At 43.8% G+C, this 21,282-nt stretch overlaps 1 protein-coding gene across 16 annotated transcripts; it reads right to left on the minus strand.

The window, feature by feature from the left end:
* Positions 1-1,337: 1,337 nt before the first annotated feature.
* On the minus strand, positions 1,338-20,296 carry PRR13 (proline rich 13). Of its 16 annotated transcripts, none has more exons than XM_054719034.1 (6): positions 20,238-20,296; positions 19,551-19,589; positions 17,915-18,000; positions 7,414-7,524; positions 3,450-3,716; positions 1,338-1,833 (listed from the first exon to the last, which is right to left on the minus strand). In XM_054719034.1, the coding sequence occupies exons 2-6, from the start codon at positions 19,567-19,569 to the stop codon at positions 1,795-1,797; spliced, it is 522 nt and encodes a 173-aa protein (XP_054575009.1). In that variant the 5' UTR covers positions 19,570-19,589; positions 20,238-20,296; the 3' UTR covers positions 1,338-1,794. The 16 variants fall into 16 exon arrangements, with proteins under 16 accessions (XP_054575009.1, XP_054575000.1, XP_054575010.1 ...); XM_054719025.1 differs by having other exon boundaries at positions 17,915-18,300; XM_054719035.1 differs by lacking the exon at positions 20,238-20,296 and adding an exon at positions 20,179-20,225.
* Positions 20,297-21,282: the final 986 nt, after the last annotated feature.

Consider the following 21,282-nt stretch of genomic DNA (forward strand, 5'->3'; position numbering starts at 1 on the left):
TAAAGCAAATACAGTAAAATGTTAGCAATTGTTGACTGTAGGTGGTAGGTTTATGGGTGATCGTTGTACTGTTTAAACTTTTTCATTTTTATTTTTTTATTGATTTCAGAGAAGGAAGAGGGAAAGAGAGCTAGAAACATCAATCATGAGAGAGAATCATTGATCGGCTGCCTCCTGCATGCCCCAACTGAGGATTGGGCCCACAACTCGGGCATGTACCCTGACCAGGAATCGAACTGTGACCTCCTGGTTCATAGGTTGATGCTTAACCACTTGAGCATGCTGGCCAAGCTGTTTAAACTTTTTTTTTAAAATATATTTTATTGATTTTTTACACAGAGGAAAAGAGAGAAATAGAGAGTTAGAAACATCAATGAGAGAGAAACATCTATCAGCTGCCTCCTGCACACCCTCTACTGGGGATGTGCCCGAAACCAAGGTACATGCCCTTGACCAGAATCGAACCTGGGACCCTTCAGTCCTCAGGACGATGATCTATCCACTGAGCCAAGCTGGTTAGGGCAAGCTGTTAAAACTTTTAAAAAATAATTTTCATTAATAAAAATTGGGGAAAATATGATGTGGAATGGAACAAAATTGGCTAAACATTGATAATTACTGAAGGGAAATTATATATAGGAGTCCATTAAACTGCTTTCTCTACTCTTGTTAATTTCCACATTAAAACTTTTTTTTAGCCCTAGCTGGTTTGGCTCAATCGGCCTGCAGACTCAGGGGTCCCAGGTTCAATTCTGGTCAAGGGCACATGCCCAGGTTGCAGGCTCAATCCCCAGGGGTATGTAGGAGGCAGCCGATCAATGATTCTCTCTCATCATTGATGTTTCTATCTCTCTTTCCCTCTCCCTTCCTCTCTGAAATCAATAAAAATATATTTTTTAAAAACAAAAAACTTAAAAACAGAAGCCCTGAAAGGGAATAAGACAAAATAAGGAGAAATGAAAGAGATATCACATACAAGGGTTATTACTGAACCTTGTTCAATTCCTTTGGGTGTTGGTTTAATACCTTCTGGCCTTAATACTAGTCAAGTTTTATTGGGCAACCCCAATTCAGTAGAGTCATCTAAAAAGGGATAGTTTCCTGAAATGGAAATAAGGCTTGAGGACTCCAATGTCTTTCCTCCCACCCACTCCACTACCACCCCCACCCCCAAAACGAGGGAGTGGACATTAGGATCAAAGTGAAATAAAATTAAAGAAGTGTAAAAGAAAAACAGAAATAAAAGAAATTTTTTTGGCAAAGGTGCTGGGGCTGGCCAGCAGACCCTGATGAATGATTACGACGGATGAATGATTACTCTGACACAACAGTTGCTGTGAAAAAGAGGGCTAAGGGACGGCCTGGCTAAAGGAACCAGGCAGCCTCGATTGCCTGCCTCGTTAGGCTTTTATTGTAGTTTGATATAAAGTTTATCTTTTAGATACAATCAGTAGGGTGAGTAATCTTGGGAAGACACATTTGTTTGCATTGTCCTCTAGGCAAGGGCACCCAAAGATTAGGCAGAAGGATTCCAGTAAACACCTGGGGGTCTGCACGTGCACAAACTTGTCTGGAAAGGTCAAGGAATAATTAGGGGCGCCGTTTTCGACACTCCCCTAAGTCAGAATTCCGATAAACAGAGCAGGCGGCTTTCCGCACACTTCCCTTTTCTCAGAATGTCCTCCTTACAACTTTCCAACCAAGTCTCATGCTTCCCCAGATCTCCCCCTTTTTTGTTTTGCTAGGTATAGAAGACAGGGCTGCGGTGAACTTGTTGCCTGGGAATGTTGGGTTCTACGAGGCTTGTTCACTGTTGAGTTGCGCTTCTATAGACTATAAGGAAAACAAAAAGAATTACAATGATGGCAATATTTATTCCGATCAGGTGCCAATTGATTCCAGGAAACCAGGTGGTAGGGTCTATCCAGTTTAAATGCTCTTTGACTGCATTCCATGCAGTAGTTTGCTGTTTGTGCTCATTAATAGCAAGTAAGGAGTCTTTGATTTGTTTTTGTAAAGCATTCACTTCTTCAGTAAGATTGTCATGAAATACTCCCCACAAATGCTCTTAGCGTCAACCCACTGATTGTGACTGCTGTTCCATTTTAAGGGGGTTACACATATGTGCTTATGTCCCCAATTGCAATTAAGTATTTGTACGCTAAAGTGTCCTGTCTTTCCCCCAAATATTCAATGGCTGCTTCTACAGCCTGTAACCTAGCCAAAAAATTTTTATTTATGTGCTGCTGCATAGTAAATTCCTTAGTTACTTTCTTGGCCATACTGTCTACAAACGTGGCGGTCTGCACAGACTCAGCAAGGGCCACCATGGCTATGCTGGCAGTAATAAGAATAACAATAGCCAAGATGATGGCTGTAATGAGCAACCCCAAAAATCTTTTAGGCCTCAAATGACTTAATGCTTTCTAAAATTTCAATGGATAATGATCCTTGCCACTCCCTAGTGAGGTTAATGGGTATTAAGACCTCAGCCTGTCTCCTCAACATTATAATAGTGTTTATATTCAATAGGGTGGCATTTTGATTGGTAATACGGGATGTATAGTAGGCCCCTTCTCCTACCTGTACTAGAAAATAATTATTGTAAGTAATTTGTAAGCTGGGATCCATGAGAAATACATAAGGATGTGTGGTACACACCAAACTACTATCTGAATGATATTTTTAAAAGGTCATAGTATAATTATTGGACTTCTGTTGATAATCCCCGTCCCATAAATTCAGTGGATGGAGAACATGTCCTAATCTCCATAAGGTTTCCTGAACCAGAAAATCTTGTAGTTGAGGGCGAGGGGAACCAAACCTCTTCCTGTCGATGCAAGGGGGGGTCCTAGCTGATCCCACAGAAGTGCCATTGGAGGTACGGTAGACTAAAATATTAGTATGATTAGCTTGCAGTTGGCCATGTGGGCCCCAGTCTACAATTCAATGGTCTCCCAGCCGATAAGGAGCCCGGTGCCCTCGGCAGACTTCCCAGTGGAAGGCCTCCAGGGAGTGATCTTACTTATTTTGCTTATGTGGAGGCAGGGTTGGAGCTGTAGCACAGGTATGCTTGCCCTTGGCTAGACTTCCTGCTGAGAGAAAGATAAACTGGGCCCTTGCTTGTCCTTCCTTGGGGATAGTATGTAACCAGATCTGATTATTAGCCTTTAAACAATATTGGGGTATAGAGGAAGTAGTAACACAAAGGGATAACAGGTTAGAGTGGAAAGTAGTATTAGGGGGCACTGGGGTCCAATGTGTCCCATTTTCAAGACTGCCTATAGGTGGCAAGTCCACGCCTCCTGAGAAGGAGGTCAAATTGTTAGAGACAGGGAAAGGGGTGTCTCTCCAGTGAGGGATCTAAAGAAAGGTGAGTCTATAACATGGACCCAATACATCGTGGCTAATGCTGGTGCCCAAAGCCAAATAAGAATACTAAACCATACCGCACAAGAGTTGAGATGAATCAAAGCAGTCATAGCAAGAAAGAGGTTATCTGGCGTGCGTGGAAAGCAAGTACGCTCCAACAGTTGCTCAGCTTCTATCATCAGCTTCTTAATCATTCCCCAGGATATTTCGGGGGCTGCGGGGGCCCGGCGGGACATTCGTTTCTGCGAAGTCCCCAAGACAGAATTCTTCGTTTCTGGAAGAGTATTTGTCCCATGCAATGCCATGGCAGGGTTTGATCCATCAAGCTGGAATCCACAGCAGCCCTGTGGGGGTAGAAATACACGCATATCCCTCCCCCATGTTAATAATTCATTGCGTCTCATCCAGTTTTAGTGTCCACATCTTGCCACAAGATTAGTGGTTTCTAAGGTGGGGTTATTGAGGTTTGAAAATGATCATTCAGATTTAAAAAAAAATAAGGGTAAAGATTGCTTTAGATAGTAGTATAGCAGGACCCTTGAGTCCCATATTCCCCCTTTTTTTTGTTTTACTAGCATACCCTTCAGGGTAACATGGGCACGTTCAATGATGGCCTGCCCTTGTGGATTGTAAGGAATTCCTGTAGAATGCAGGATGGACCAAGTTCTGCAAAAAGCGATTAAGACTTGGCTGCTATAAGCAGGCCCATTTTCAGTTTATCTTGGTTAATATAGCTACAATTGGAAACAGGTCTTATTGAATTCATGCAAAGAAATGTATTGCCACTTATTAAGAATTGCCAAATACTGGAGGAACAGGTAGGGCTTAAAATTCAAACCCTGGAAGGATTGTCAAATTTATTTTGCCAAAAGATCATATTTCAAAGTTTATTAGACACAAACATAGGCTAGCAAACTTCAGTTCCCATGGTTAAAGATGGCCTTTTAAAACATATATATACCTGATTAATATAGCATATAACTATTTCAATAATTTATAGAACTTTTGCTTCCTGGTTAAAAAAAAACAACAGGACAGATTTTTTCCCTTTAACAGACTAGAAAAGGACTAACCAAAATAAGGTTTATTTTCTTTTTTTAATATATATTTTATTTATTTTTTACAGAGAGGAAGGGAGAGGGATGGAGAATTAGAAACATCGATGGGAGAGAAACATCGATCAGCTGCCTCCTGCACGCCTCCCACTGGGGATGTGCCCACAACCAAGGTACATGCCCTTGACCGGAATCGAACCTGGGACCTTTCAGTCCGCAGGCTGACGCTCTATCCACGGAGCCAAACCGGTTAAGGCAGGTTTATTTTCTAATTTCATTTGTACTTGGGTGAGGTCAGCAAATGACACTAATTAGATTTCTGCTATCTGTCTCCCTGAGTACATTGATATAAGCTATTTACCCTCTGGTTAGGGAGACAAAATGAAAATAATTTACTCTTATACCCTTGTTTTAGGGAAGGTAGGATTTACTAGATGGCTCCAAATTACTGTTTAACCATCTCAATTTTCCTATTCTACTTGTCCTGGCTTACTGGTCTGTGTCATTTATACAATTTCCTTTCAACATTTCTCTTTATAAACATTCTATAACTTTCACAAACCTTTCTACACTTTCACAAACCTTTCTTCAGAAACCTTACAACTTTCAGAAATAACCAGCTCTAGAAACCACTTTCTTTCTCCTTCAAAATCCATCTCCATGCCTCATCCTTCTATTACACCAAAAACATACCTTCTTTCCAATTAGTTAGAATTCTTAACCCTGAAAAAACTTTATTTTTAGGTGACATATAAGTAATTAACATTCCTGAGATTAGCAATACATTCACATTTTAATAGATATTTCAAATAAAAAAACAAGACTTATTAACAGATTCAAACCCATCCTCTAGATTCTCCATATGAGGCAAATTCAGATTAATATTTCAAAATACTTTGATATTTAATACTTTTTACTATTTAATCCAGCAAACTTCAAAGTTTTAAGTTACCAAAGACTTCAGAAAACTATGTTTAGGCATATATAATTACCACTGAAAAAGCTTTATCATATACCCTTCATTTTAGTTATATTTATTTTGCCTTAACAACTTTGAGATTTTAAAGCCAATTATTATTACCCAAGGCATTTTCTTGGCAAATTTTGTAACAGGGATAACTCAGTGGCTTTAATGTTAAAGTAATATTTTTTTTTTTTTTTTTTTTTACAAAAATGGGAGTGGCCCCCACACTGCTATTTCTGCAGCCTGCTGGAGGATACTTCTACAGGTCTAATTATCTTAGGAAAAAGACTTGGGAGGTTTAAATGATTATTTCCCATATATTTTCTTTCTGAGTAGACTAACAACATGAAATCTTACATATAAGAAGAGATCTTAAAAACAGAAACAGAAAAAAACCCTATAGTAAATAGATGAGTACTCATAAAAGGGTGGACTGGGATATTAGCCTTACAATCTTCAAACTAAGTCCCTCAAAGATAAGAAAGCAAAGAACATCAATCAGTAACCAAGTTACATTACAGATAGACAAGAACTTCTACTAACTAAGAGTTTCTAGTGGCTGATGCCTTGAGAGCGAGAGCAAGAAGGATCCCCAAGATTAAGAATTTTTGGCAGCTGCTGGGAAGTTCCTGCAATCCCTGCCATGTGTTCAGCCTGCCACAAGTAGCTGGGGCCCCTAGCAAAGTGAAATATGCCCCATCTTTAAATAAATTAAACAAAACAACAAAGACATAAAGCAACAATCAACAGACACTCACATATGATATTTACAGGTGTGCATAACTTAATAAATTATTAAGACAAGACTTAATAAATCAGAGTTCTTTTCATGGATCTTTCAGATGATTTTTAAAAGTGCCTGGGACTCACAGCCCAAATGGGGCCCAGAGGGCTCCCAGGTGAGGTCTCCAGAGAACACTAACAAACAGCCTGTTGTTCACAGATCTCATCATATTCTGCTCTCCATCATAAATATTGACTGGCATCCGGAGTTGTTTTGGCCAAACCTGCCAGTCCCAAGGCGTCATATGGTAATTTTCGGACAAGGCATTAAGGAGTCCTTTTGTAAATGGACTGTTAGTCCCATTTTCTCTAATACTTTTCCTTATTTCTTTAAAGGTATTAAAGGAGAGTGGTTCACGTATCCAATTACCTTGCTGATCTTGCATAACTGGGCAAGCCAAAAGCTCTCCTTCTAACATAGGTTGCCTGACACATGATCCCATCACTGAGGATCTAGTTGATGAGCCTTCCCACACCAGAGATGGAGGATCCGGAAAGGTTCCTCTGACAGTGGGGTCTTAGGTATTACAGGTTTGACAGGCTCTACTTCAGGAGGAGGGGGCAGTGATAAATCCTTGTGGTCTGTAGGCTTTTTTTTTTTTTTAATATATTTTATTGATTTTACAGAGAGAGGAAGGGAGAGAGATAGAGAGTTAGAAACATCGATGAGAGAGAAACATCGATCAGCTGCCTCCTGCACACCCCCTACTGGGGATGTGCCCGCAACCAAGGTACATGCCCTTGACCGGAATCGAACCTGGGACCTTTCAGTCCGCAGGCCGATGCTCTATCCACTGAGCCAAACCGGTCAGGGCGTTCTGTAGGCTTTTGATCCTCAATATGAAGTGGGCATAGTGCAGCTCGAACAAGAGCCCACATAGTTAAAGATGACAAGGGCACTCATTTTCCCTGGGCCTGATTTCTCTTTAAATTCCTACCTACTTGTTCCCAGAGATCAAGGTCTAATGTTCCAGCATTAGGGAAACAAGGACTACAAATTATAACAATTTGCAACAGGCTCTTTAACTGTTCTTCTATAAATGAGACACCATTTGCTTTTAATAACTTTTTAAATTTCTTGTATGTGATGAAAAATCTCACTTCTACTTTTTTTAAAATAACTTTTTAAGTAATGAAGAGATCTGTTATTTGGTGGACAGTTGCTGTCCTATTGTGAAACCTTAGCTGAAAAACATTTCCCTCGAACTTAGAAATCCCAACCGGACTCCAATGACTTACTTCGCAGTTACTTTCGTTTCCTTCCTCTTGGTTTTCAAGGGTTCCGCACGTCTCATTGCATTCCTTGGTCTTCACATCGGGCACCACCTTGTCAGGGCTGGCCATCAGATCCTGAACGATGGATGAATGATTACTCCGACATAACAGTTGCTGTGGAAGACAGGGCTAAGGGACAGCCTGGCTAAAGGAACCAGGCAGCCTCGATTGCCTGCCTGTTTGGATTTCATTGCAGTTTGAGATAAAATTTATCTTTAGATACAATCAGTAGGGTGAGTAATCTTGGGAGGATGAGCCGCGCCAGCACAGCCACGGGTTCGGCGAGTCTGAGGGAGGGCTGGTGAAGGATGAAGAAAAAGACAGACAAGAGAATAAGCTGGGTCTAGGTGAATCTTCTGTGCCTGGCTGAGGCCACAGAACAGATCCAGACTGCAAAGCTGATGCTTTATTTATAGTCAGGGGCAAACAAGGTAATTTACAATGTTCTTGTAAGTTTCACTTGTTTTGGCAGCGCTTGCTGCCCTCCAACAGCCCATTAACTACCCAGGAAAGATCTAGGGAGCAGTCACAAGATCAAGCTTAATTATGCTTAGAGGACTGTGCCCTCTAAGCTGGGACTTGTTTGCGACTTTGCCAGCAGGTCAGTCCGAGGCTTAACCCTATAACTGTTCCCTACAGGAGGACACATATGTTTGCAGTGTCCTCTAAGCAAGGGCACCCAAAGATTAGGCATATGGATTCCAGTAAACACCCAGGGGTCTGAACGTGCACAGGAAAGGTCAAGGAATAATTAGGGGCACTGCCTTCAATACTCCCCTAAATCTCCCCTAAGTCGGAATTCCGATAAACAGGGTAGGTGGCCTTCCAAATACTTCCATTTTCTCAGAATGTCCTCCTTACAAACTTTCCAAGTCTCATGCTTCCCCACACAAAGGCAAGAGGCAGACCAAATATTGAAAGAGAGGAAACAAAGTAGGACAATGTTAAGACACCTAGAAAAAGGCAAAATAAGGAGCAGGCTTACTGTGAGGCCTGGGCTAAAGGTCAAATTAATCTCAAGACTTTACAATTGGATCATTTATAACCCAGGGGTTCTAAGAGCCAGGGTGACATTGAGTGGCTAGCCATCAAATTCTAACGTATGGGACAAAACAGATAAAATTAAAAATTGATAAAATGGCCCTGACTGGTTTGGCTCAGTGGATAGAACGTAGGTCTGCAGACTGAAGGGTCCCAGGTTAGATTCCAGTCAAGGGCATGTACCTTGGTTGCGGGCACATCCCCAGTAGGGAGGTGTGCAGGAGGCAGCTGATTGATGTTTCTCTCTCATTGATATTTCTAACTCTCTATTCCTCTCCCTTCCTCTCTGTAAAAAATCAATAAAATACATATTTTTAAAAATTGATAAAATGATATCATCCTCTACTAACAGTAACATGGCTATTATTGGGGCTGGCCTACTATTGTAACCAGCTTTGAAAGAGAAAGATGGGATGCACCTAATCATAATAGCTAATAATTTCATGAATCACCAAATTCTTCTCAGAAGGGGAACCAAGCTAGTCAAGGAAATGAACTTGCCTTAGGGCCACAAAGCAACCTGATATAGGGAGATGATTCCAAAGGCAGCAAACTAAAGATTCATCCCAAAGCTGAAGTGTCAATTTGTATTTTAGATCTCAAGGATTTCCTATCCTTTCCCATTCTCAAATGTGTGGAAATCTTGCTATAGTTTCTAGTAAGAGAAGAATGGCATGGACACAGGGTGGTAAGGGCATATGATAAAAACATTTGAGAATCATCATCTTGAGAGTCTTAAACTGATGTACAAAACAGAGGGCACAAACCAAATGTTCTCAGGAGCCAGCCAAGTAATATAATTGGGAGAAGCTGGCCTAAAAAAAAAAAAAAAAAGGTCACAAGAAGTTGAAAAGGCAATGAGAAGACTGGAAAGTATAGGACCCATCTATAAGGAATGACCACTACTCAGGGCCATATTTCTGTCTTTAGAAATGTGGGCCCACAAGCTAGTTTCCAGCTTGAAATCTGAGCCTTTGTTGAAAATGTCTGATATTTAACACAGAGTGGTCCCTCAAAAAAAAAAAAAAAGAGTCTCATAGTCAGATATAGCCATGGGCATCCAATTTTGAATCTCTGGCAAAGATATATGTACCAAAATGTTCACTGCAGCAGTTAAGTGTATAGTAAGACTAGAAACAATAAAAAATTCCAGCAATAAAAGAGTGGTTGAATAAATTGAATGCTGTTAAAACAATCAATGTTATCTACATAAAATATACACACATATACATAGACACAGAAATGGAATCAACTCCAAGATAGATAATTAAATGAGAAAATGTTAGGTTCAAAAAAGGGCCAGTACTATGCTCCCATTTATATCCTCTCTAATAAAAGAGAAACATGCAAATTGACCGTACCTTCGCTACACGCACAAGCCACGCACACCAGCCAATCAGGGCGAGTATGCAAATTAACCCAACCAATATGGCGGTTAATTTGCATATCCAGGCCAGAGCGAAGACTGAAGACAGTGTAGAAAGAAGCCAAGTGCTGCAGAAGGGAGCGAAGCTGCGGAGAAGCAAGCAAGCGGGGCAGCAGAGAAGGAAGGGAAGCAGGTGGGGTGGGGAGAAGGGAGAGAAGCCAGCGGGGCTGCGGAGAAGGGAGGGAAGCAGGCGGGGCAGCAGAGACCGTAGCAGGAAGCGCTATTGCAGGAATCTTCCTGCAAGGGGCCTCTAGTCTAATCTAATAATAGACAAATATGCAAATTGACCGCACCTTCGCTACACATAAGCCATGCCCCCAGCCAAGCCACGCCCACCAACCAATCAGGATGAGTATGCAAATTACCCCAACAAAGATGGCGGCTAATTTGCATATCAAGACAGCATGGAAAGAAGCCAAGAGCTGCAGAAGGGAGTAAAGCTTCGAAGAAGCAAGCAAGCCGCAGGGGGTGGGAGGAGAAGGGAGGAGAGAAGTCAGGGCCGGGGGCGAAGGGAAACGCAGGCGGGCTGGAGGAGAAGGCGAGGCGGGCGACAAGGGCGGAGCGGAGGCGGGGCCGGGGGCGAAGGGAAACTCACGCGGGCTGGCCGAGAAGGCGGGGCGGGTGACAAGGGCGGGGCGGAGGCGGGGACAAAGGGAAACGCAGGCAGGCTGGCTGAGAAGGCGGGGCGGTTGACAAGGGCGGGGCTGAGGCGGGGTAGAGTGCAGCAGGATTTCCTATTGCAGGATTTTTCCTGCAACGGGATCGCTAGTATATATATAAAGCCAAAGTGAACAAACGACAGAATGACTGGTTGCTATGACGCATACTGACCACAAGAGGGCAGATGCTCAATGCAAAAGCTGCCCTGTGGTGGTCAGTGTGCTCCCACAGCCAACCTCCCGTGGTCCCTCCCCTCAGCTGGCCGGCTCCAATTTGAGCGAGAAGGCCCCAATTGCCCCGATCACCAGCCAGGCTGGGGAACCCCATCCATGCACAAATTCATGCACTGGGCCTTTAGTGTGATATAAGCTGGGAGAGGGGCAATACAAACAATATGAAGTGGAAATAAAAATGGTGGGGTTGGGGTGGGGACTTAACCTTTTGCACTCGGATGTTGAGTGTGACTTGACACGGTTAGCATTAGAATAAAGGAATCGAGAAAAAAGCAAGCGAGTGCAAAGGGTTAACTATTCAGAATAGCTCTGGAAGTTTACAAAAGAATCTGGTAGTCCTGGTTACTTTTAGTGAGGAAGCTGAGAATCTGAGATGAGAGAACTTTACTTTTTATTAAACATCCTATTAAAAAGGTTACAATTTTCGCCGAAACCGGTTTGGCTCAGTGGATAGAGCGTCGGCCTGCGGACTGGAGGGTCCCAGGTTCGATTCCGGTCAAGGGCATGTACCTTGGTTGTGGGCATATCCCCAGTGGGGGGTGTGCAGGAGGCAGCTGGTCGATGTTTCTCTCTTATCGATGTTTCTGACTCTCTATCCCTCTCTCTTCCTCTCTGCAAAAAATCAAAATATTTTTTTTTTAAAAAAAAAGGTTACAATTTTCTCCCAAGTATCTGTATTATTTCAGCTCTTAAGAAGTTAATAAATTTTTGAGAAACGAAAGTAACAAAACAACAACAGCAAGGTGATCTGTATATGGCCTAGAAGGGCCAGGAAGGGGAGATGTGTTCTCCACAACTAGAAGAAAATCAGCCCTGGCTGGGTGGCTCATTTGGTTGGAGCATTGTTTCATACACCAAAAGGTTACAGGTTCGATTCCCAGTCAGAGTGCATACCTAGGTTGCAGGTTCAATCCCTGGTCGGGGCACATATGGTAGATATAATATTCCTCTCTCACATCGATATTTCTCTCTCTCTGAAATCAATAAAAATATATCAAGTGAGGATTAAAAGAAAGGAAGTGGAGAAAATCAGTAGATTTTCTCATTTCTTTGTATTTCCCCCTCTAATTGTCTGTTCTTATTTCTGATTTTTGTGTCAACATATTTCCCTTCATCCTCCTGTGACTACATCTCCCTTCTCCTCAAAAAAGAACTGATGAATAAATGAAAATAGAGAGTGAATGTAAAGAAACATTTGAATGGTCCCCAAATCCAAGACACTTGAAAAGCAGGTCTTGGCGTAGGATTTCCTAATAAAATTAGAAGCTAGCTCTAAAATATAGGAAGACCTCAGGCATTTATTTCAGACTAGAGGCCTGATTCACAAAATTCCCTAGGCCTGGCTGGCTGGCAATCAGGGCCGATCTGTGGGACGACTAGGGGAGTGTTCGGGAGGGCTCCCCGCTGGCACCCGCCTTGGCTGGCCTGGGGCCTGAAGGCTGGGGAGAGCTCCTGCATTGAGTGTCTGCCCCCTGGTGGTCAGTGCATGTCATAGCAACCGGTCGTTCTGCCACTCAGTCCATTTGCATATTAGGCTTTTATTATATAGGATAACCTGCCCCAGGGACAAGTAATAGATGTAATACAACCAACTAAAAACACTCCTTCCCTGTTCTTCAAACCCCTCAGTCAATCCTCAAGCTCTGTGGACCATACCTCAGAAACATCTCTCAAGTCCACTCCCTTCTCTAGCCCTACCTCCCCCATTTCAGGCTCTTGAATGGGAACTCAGGCTCAGGAACTCCTGAATTTTCATCCTATACCTTTTTACAACTCTATGCCTCTGTAAAGCTATTTCTTTTATTTTTTTAATATATTTTATTGATTTTTTACAGAGAGGAAGAGAGAGGGATAGAGAGTTAGAAACATTGATCAGCTGCCTCTTGCACACACCCCACTGGGGATATGCCCGCAACCAAGGTACATGCCCTTGACCGGAATCGAACCTGGGACCCTTGAGTCCGCTGGCCGACACTCTGTGCCAAACCGGTTTCGACTGTAAAGCTATTTCTTTTGCCATTGGGTTAAGAGCACAGACTCGAGCCACTCTGCTTGATTTTGAATACTGACAAATTTTCTTCATCTACAAAATGGGAATATTACTTAAGAGTCGCTGTGAAGATCACACGTTATAAATGTAAAGCACTCAGTGTGTGCCATATACTAGTAATAAGTACTGTGTTAGTTGATATTACTCACCAACTGACAAACTCCTATCATCCTGAGGCCCAGCCCAGACCTAGATCATTTTTCCAGTGGCCCTGTTACTCCTTCCTTTGCTCCCCGACTGTTTGATCCGTGTCTATTGTGGTCATTTTTACTGTACTATAACCTATTCACATACTCACATGTCTGTCAGCTCCATTAGATCTTGCAGGTTATAAAGGGCAGGGACTCTTATGTACCTTTTTAGCTTAGCCCAGAATACAATATTTTCTCAATAAACAATTTTCCAGAAAATCATTCTCGGATATCTGATTCCCAAATATACTATGGAGCTTTCTGAATATGTACCTAAGCACATTCCCTCCCCAGCTCCTCTCTGCCATCCACCTGGTAAATCTCATTTTTTCCACTTATATTTTTCACACTGAAGGCGCAAGAGGTATTTGAAAAGTTGAAATGTCACTTTTCCTGTGAAGTCATCTTTTTTTTTAATCATAATCACTTTTTTTATTTTACAGTAAATATATTAGTTTCCTATTGCTACTGTACACATATTACCACACATTTTGTGGCTTACACCACCAAAATTTATTTACTTACAATTCTGGAAGTTAGAAGTCTGAAATGAGTGTTACGGGAATAAAATCAAAGTGTTAGAAAGGTTGGTTCCTTCTGGAGACTAGAATAGAATGTTTCCCTGCCTTTTCCGGTTTTGCATTTCTTTGCTGCCAGCATTCCTTTGCTGTTGGCCCCATCCCATCTTCAAAGCCAGCAATGGCCTATCTAGTCTCTCTCACATCGTATCCTTCTGATCTGTGAAGTCATTCTTGATTCCTCCTTCCCTTCCCAATTATTTCTAGGTTTATTCCCCTCTGGCATTTTGTAGCATCTGTCTTTCTTAATGAACTAGAGGCCTGGTGAACCAATTCGTGCACGCTTGGGATCCGGCCAGGCGGGCAGCGGAGCAGGGGTTGGGTATGGGCCACGGGCGGTTGGCTGGCTGCCCCCAGGTGGGGTGAGGAGGCTGATGGGGGGCTGGGCTGGCTAGAGGAGAGGCTGAGGGCAGTTGGCTGGCCAGCCCTGCCACCATCGGGGTGTTAGGGGCCTAATAGGGGCCCGGATCAGGCTGATTTGCTGCTGCACACCTCATTCCGCTGTTCTGGTCGCTGGGCTTTTATATATATAGATTATCTTAGATGTCTTTTTCCTCTACTCAACAGATCTTTGAGAACCTGATGTGTAGTACTATGCATTGCACAGAGTGAACCAGTGGCCCTCAATTCTAGCTGTGTATCAGAATCAAACAGTTTCTTTAAAATACTGATTTATAGAATCCCATCCTTAAAGAGTCGTATTCAATAGATTTGGGGCAAAATCCTTAATTACTCTCTGATAGGTAATGGACAACCAGGGCTGAGAACCTCTGTAGCAGATATGAAAACTTATGCCAAAGACCTATACCCATTCATTAAAAAGACAACATAAATATTCATTCCACTAAGCCTGAACCAATTTTGAAGGTTCCTCCCACTTAAGAAACATAGAGACAGTATGGTCTCTTGCTCACTAATGCTCTGGCTCCTTACTATAAAACTGATACACTTTATTTTGTTTTTAATATATTTTTATTGATTTCAGAAAGGAAGGTAGGAGAGATAGAAACATCAATGAGAGAGAATCACTGATTGGAAGCTTCCTGCCAACTGGGGATCAAGTCCGAAACCTGGCATGTGCCCTTAACCAGAATCGAACCAAGGACCCTTCAGTCCATAGGCCGGAACTCTATCCACTGAGCCAAACCAGCTAGGGCAAACTGATACACTTTAAAGTCTGTGGAAGGGCACCAAAAGTAGTAGAATGTACTAGGCCCAACCAAGGTAATGACACAGGTGTACAGAGACCAGGACAAACAGCTTTATTTAGACTGAGAGTTGGAGAATGTGGGGAGGACCTGAAATAGCATACTGAACTAAAGAATAGAGATTAGATTCCAAAATGGCCACCAGGACTCATCAACAAATGGACTCCACTTCCCAGCAGTCTTGCAGTTAGTGCAATCAATTACAGGTCTTCGGGGAAATGTATTTTCCATTAAATTGGCCAAGCATGCCACAATTTAAAAAAAAAAAAAAAAAAAAGTAGTTTGTTTTTCTCCCACAATTAAGTCTCCACAACACCTCCCCAACTACAAATATTACAAAAGAAAGTTAAAAACCACATTTTCTAGATCTTGGACTTATCTTCAACATTTAGCTCAAAGGTTTCACTGACTTAAAAAATAGTTCTCCTTAAAACTCATCAGCTAAAAGCTCTATCCAAGCACTGTGAAGACGGCCTTTGCTAACCCATGGCAATTCTTTTTTTTTTAAAGCTTTTTATTTTTTTTAAATATATGTTATTGATTTTTTTACAGAGAGGAAGGGAGAGGGATAGAGAGTTAGAAACATCGATGAGAAAGAAACATCGATCAGCTGCTTCCTGCACATCCACTACTAGGGATGTGCCCTTGACTGGAATCGAACCTGGGATCTTTCAGTCCGCAGGCCGACGCTCTATCCACTGAGCCAAACCGGTTTCGGCTCATGGCAATTCTTTTCCCATTTCCCCTAAGCAGTTAAGGCTGAACAGCAAGAGTGAGGCTCAGATTGGGGTACAGGGGTCGAGGGACACAATGGCTAATTTTCCCCAGTGCAAGATGGCATTGAAGCTTGATGGGAGAGCAGAACTGGAGAGACTTGACGGTAGGGTCCAGACCCTGTATTCAGTCAGAGTCACTGCTGGAAGAGGAGGAGGAGGAGTGCTGCAAGGGGAAAGGGGAAAGGAGATAGCATCCAATCCAAATGACATTTGACCACTTCATGGGACATTCGTTGATTCTCTACCCTTCCACCCAGGTACCTAAGAAGGTCAGGAGTTTTAAACCAGATTGTCCCTTAAATCACAAAAGCAAGGATTTCCTTAAGCGGTGAGGCTATAGGAATGGATTAAACCATCCTAATTCACTGTACAGAATTTAACATACTTCATACAGAGCAAGTTTCCCAACCTTCTTTACCAAGGCCAATGTAAGGAATAAATTATAGGCACAAGCTAAGGAATAACTGCTTCCTTATAAATGCTCATTGATTAGCTGCATGGAAAGTTCCTAGAGGCTATGAACTTAAGAAAGTGAATATAAACAACAGCTGTGTGTGCATTTATATCTCTACTTTTTCCTAATTGGGAGAAAGTGAAGGTGGGATAGAAAGTTGGGAGACTCCTTAGTCGAGGTACTTTACACACATACTCCCATCAACAACTGTCATTGAAAGCATTTTTAAACCCTGGCCGGGTAACTCAGTTGGTTAGAGCATCATCCCAATATGCCCTGGTCAGGGCATGTGTGAGAAGCAACCAATCGATATCTCTCTCTTACATCGATGTTTCTCTTTCTCCTCCTCCCATTCTCTTTAAAAATGGAAAAATATCCTCAGTTGAGAATTAACAAAAAAGTATACACACACACACACACACACACACACACACACAGTATTGATTTCAGAGAGAGATAGAAGCATCAATAATAAGAGAATAATTGATTGCATGGCCAAAGTGGGGATTGAGCCCACAACCCAGGCATGGGCCTAGGCCCCCTGGTGGGGAATCAAACCATGACCTTCTGGTTCATAGATCGATGCCCAACCACTGAGCAATACTGGCCAGGCTAAAAGATTTTTTTTGTTTTGTTAGTCCTCATCCAAAGATATTTTCCCATTGAGTTTTAGAGAGAGTGGAAGGGAGCAGGAGAGACAGAGAGAGAAACATCTATGTGAGAGAGACACATCAATTGGCTGCCCCAACCAGGGCTGGGAATCAAACCTGCATCTGAGATATGTGCCTTAGACTGGAATCAAACCCATGATCCTTCAGTCTGAGGGCTGACACTCAATCCACTGAGCCAAACTGGCTAGGGCTAAAAGATTTTTCTTTTAAAAAAAACAAACAATTTTGGAGACTCTCCAGGGTAATTTTTCCCCCATTAAATCTCACCTTTCCTTCTCCTCAGACTTCTACAAAAAATCCAGAAGCAGGAATTAGTGCCCAAAGCCATAAGGAAATAAATACTAAGCAGTAAAAAGTTAATTAAGGCCTCCTCAAGATCCAGGTTGATTCGATCCTTACAGAGTTGTCCAGAGAACTACTTTTACCCTTGCTAATTAACACTCCTCTAGAGTCTAGAATGAGGATACTTACTTAGCCTTGGGGCTGAGTATGAAACTTAGGTTTTGAGGCTGAGAACCACTAGTCCTCAATTTCCCCACTGGGTGGGCAGGGCAAAAAGGTCTATGTAATTAACACAACACCCTGAAGGAGAGAAAGGAACTAGGGCCAGATTATTATTTATTAAATATAATATAAGACTGTTTTGTCAAAAGACTGACCCTACTGCCCTGGCGGGTGTGCTCAACTGGTTGGAGCGTTGTCCCGTATACGGAAAAGGTTGCGGGTTTGATTCCTCGGTCGGGGCATGTATGGAAGGCAATACTCTCTCTCACCACCACCCCTCTCAAAACAATAAGCATATCCTCGTGTGAGGATTAAAAAAAAAATTTGACCACCTCAGTGGGTATGTACAATTAAAACCTGCATCTGGGAGTAAGGGAGGGGTTCAAAAATTCTGGGAGAGAGAAAAGCAGACAAGAAAGGCTTTTGATTCTGAGATCCATCTAAGGCTCAGCCTAGCCCCTCACCTGTAGAAAGCCCAATTAGCTTAATATTTCTTTTCAAGATTATCAGATTCTTCCCAGTGGGAATCCTTTATAAAAAGGAAGAACCATCACCAGAGCAACACAATCACTGCCCCATGTCCTCTGACTGTGAATCCCCCTGGGTCACCCCCTGCTTGCCTAGTCTCTCTGAGGGGGCACCCCTGCCTAGCTAAGCTCCAGAGGGCACTGACCTTGCCATGCTTATGGTGCGCCTGCGACTTTTTTTGAGCTTTCTTCATTTTCTTCCGCATCTTCTTCTCAGTCTCCATTCCTGGTGCTACCATGCCAGGAGCCAAGGGATTAAAAGGAGGCATGCCAGGGGCAGGTGGTGGATATGGAGGGGGATAGGGGCCTGGTGGTGGGTATCCTGGATAAGCTGGTGGTGGCACAGGATAAGGGGGCCCGACTGGGGGGTAAGCTGGATTTCCCTGGGGAGCTCCTGGGGGAGTGGGAAAGGGGCCAGGGGGAGGAGGAAAGGGGGGCGGAGGAAAGGCAGGATTGACAGGCGGTGGATGGGCAGGATTGGAACCTCCAGGGTACCCGACATTAGGGGGATATGGATTTGGCCCTGGCTGCCCTGAAGGAAGAAGCAAAAAAGAAATTAAGATTAGGATTACCCAGGGCCTCTGACAACAAACAACAAAAAGGCAGGGATTCAGTTTCTCACTCAATACTTAAAGGGAAATATCACATGATCTCACTCACTTATGGAATATAATGAACAACATAAACTGATGAACAAAAACAGATCCAGAGACAGAGAAGCATCCATCAGACCATCAAACCTCAGAGGGAAGGCAGGGGAGGGTGGTGGTAATGGGGAGAGATCAACCAAAGGACTCTTATGCATGCATATAAGCATAACCAATGGACACAGACACCAGGGGGGTGAAGGCATGAGTGGGAGGTTTGGGAGGGGGGGGGTAATGAGGGTATAAGAACACATATGTAATACCTTAAATAAGTTAAAAAATAAAAAATACTTAAAGGGGAAATGGAAAAGTGAGGAAGGAGAACAGAAGGTAAGGGAAAAATCCACGTAGAAGAGATAAAAGGTAATGTCCCTCTCCCGCTGGGAAGAGAGGGAGATTGTGAACTCGAAGGAAAGACAAGGGCATGGGGTCAGCCATAGACTAGGGACTTGGCCTTTGCAGATGAGGGGAGAGGTGGAAGAAAAACACAGAAACTTCCTGCCCCTGGGATCGGCCGAGACCAAACCAGAGGGAGTCAGACCTCCATTGCCACCATTTGTCCACCATCCAGAGCTGAGGGGTCAGTGCTGACATGTACACATAAGGAACTACTGGACATCGAAATTGGGTCTCGAAAGAACTGTTGGTCCAGGGGGAAGCTCGCTACAGATTGATTCATTTGCCTGTCAGCATAAATATTATTGCTCGTCTCACATTCAGTTCTTATTAGTATATATCTGGTGACATTTGATCTCGTTCATCTAGAGGAAATGAGGAACAGCATGGACTGAGGAACAAGAACAGAACCAGAAGCAAGGAGGCATCGATCGGACTATTGGGCCTCAGAGGGAGGATAGGGGAGGGTAGGGGGAGGGTGGGGGGAGGGGGAGAGTTCAACCAAAGGACCTGTATGCATGCATATAAGCCTATCCAACGGTTAAGTTCAACAGGGGATTGGGGCATGCGTGGGGAGAGGGGTGGGATGGGAATGGGGGGATGAGGACAAATATGTGACACCTTAATCAATAAAGAAATCAAAAAAAAAAAAAAAAAAAGAAAAACACAGAAACTTCCTGTTGTGGGGCCCATTTGAAAAGGGGTTGGGATGGAGAAGAGAGCACCCCCAAATACCTACCGGCACTGGGATTCCACATGGTCAGGTATTTTCCTCCAGCTTGAGGAGAAAGAAGGCAAAAAGTTGACCGCCCGCAGGTGGGGAGGGGATTTAGGGACCGCGCCCCACCCCAAAGCCCCCAGCTCTACAGAGGTCTCCCACAACTACCATGACCTCCACCTAACAAGAGTTTCTTCCACCGTCCCTTCGCCCTCAATACCTACTTTATTCCTAGTTCCCTAACCACAGCCACCTAGCTCCCTGGGCAGCTCCACCGTCCACCACCTCGGTCCGCAAGGGGAGGTCTCCAACTCCGCCACAGAGGGGCGGAGCCCGCGAACTTCGCAATCCCCGTGCCTCGCCTCCCTTTCCGCGTCCGTGACTTCAACCACGCACAGACTCAAGAAGGATTTTAAACAACTTCACCACCCCCACCCCAGGCTAAGACAAGGGCCCTCTGCCAGGCCACACCTGGAAGGTGTAAGCGAAACCGGGAAGGTGGCTCATAAAAGGTCCTCAAATGCTTACATATGTAGACCCACAGCCTTGCCCATTAAAGAGAGCAAGTGAAAAAAATAAAAATAAAATAAAATAAAAATAAAGAGAGCAAGTGGAGACCCTGGCTCCCAGCAGCGAAGGGACCCCTGACCCAGGGACGGGAACGGGAGAAAACTGGGGAACCAAGATGCCCCGTCACGTTGACACCACCTGGGCTCGGCCGCTCCTTCTCAGGCTCCGCTCTCACTTCCTGGTCACGCCCCCCACCGTTTCCGCTTCGGCACCCGCCTCTGCTACGACCTAATTGGTAATGATGCGGTCGTTCGGCGTTGTGATTGGAAAACGTGCCCGTCAATTACCCTAGTCCCCGTCAATTACCCCAGGCTCGAAGGCTGCGGTTGTAATAGGGGCGGAGCCGGGCGCTCTTAGGGAGAGGCGGGTGCAGAGGGGTGGGCGGGCCGGAAATTCCGAGGTGTGTGGCGGGTTGAGACTGGTCCGGAGAGGGAGCAGCCGCTTTCTGAAAGCCGCTAGGATACGAAGAAGAAGTTCAGCACCTACCCCCTGAGCTTCTCGTCCAGGTGGTGCAACACCTTATTATGTGAATGCAGTACACTGGTATATGCAGAGCGCTTAGGGACGAGGGGGGAGCGCTGAGTCTCAGTGCAAGCCTCAGTATTGCCACCTCCCTCTTAGTTTCCGTGGGAAGTAAAGAAACGTTGTTACCGGAAATAGTGAGATTTCCTAATCTCTCCTAGGATGCCCCATCTCAATTGCATAGCTCCGCCATCTGTCAAATTGCAGAAACTAGAAGCCACCTAGGCTAAGTGAAGGACCCTCTTCCAGGTGAAATCAGGAAAGTGGCTCAGGAAAGATCCTCAAATACTTTATGTGGACACACCCACTCCCAGCTATCGAACTTCATAAACCAGAGACCCAAGGCGGTCACCCTTGGTAGCTCTGCTCTCTCCGTCGCTTCTTCCCAACCCTTCTGCAACACCTCTGCACGGTGGAATCCCTGCACTTCATCTTCCTCGCTCCCAAGCTACCGTCATCTCTTGACTGGATTGCTGCAATGGCCTTTGTTTTGTTTTGTTTTGTTTTTGTAATAACACAATTATCAAGTGTGATTTAATTAGTATATATACAACCATACACCCAAAAGTTTAAAAATACTCATTCCTCTTAAGCAGACTTAAGAACATTTTATAAAAATTGGTTTCAACTGAGTTTGCCATTTTGAACTAAAAACTTTAAT

The sequence above is a fragment of the Eptesicus fuscus genome, chromosome 7, assembly GCF_027574615.1.
Source record: "Eptesicus fuscus isolate TK198812 chromosome 7, DD_ASM_mEF_20220401, whole genome shotgun sequence".
In the NCBI taxonomy this organism is placed as follows: domain Eukaryota; kingdom Metazoa; phylum Chordata; class Mammalia; order Chiroptera; family Vespertilionidae; genus Eptesicus; species Eptesicus fuscus.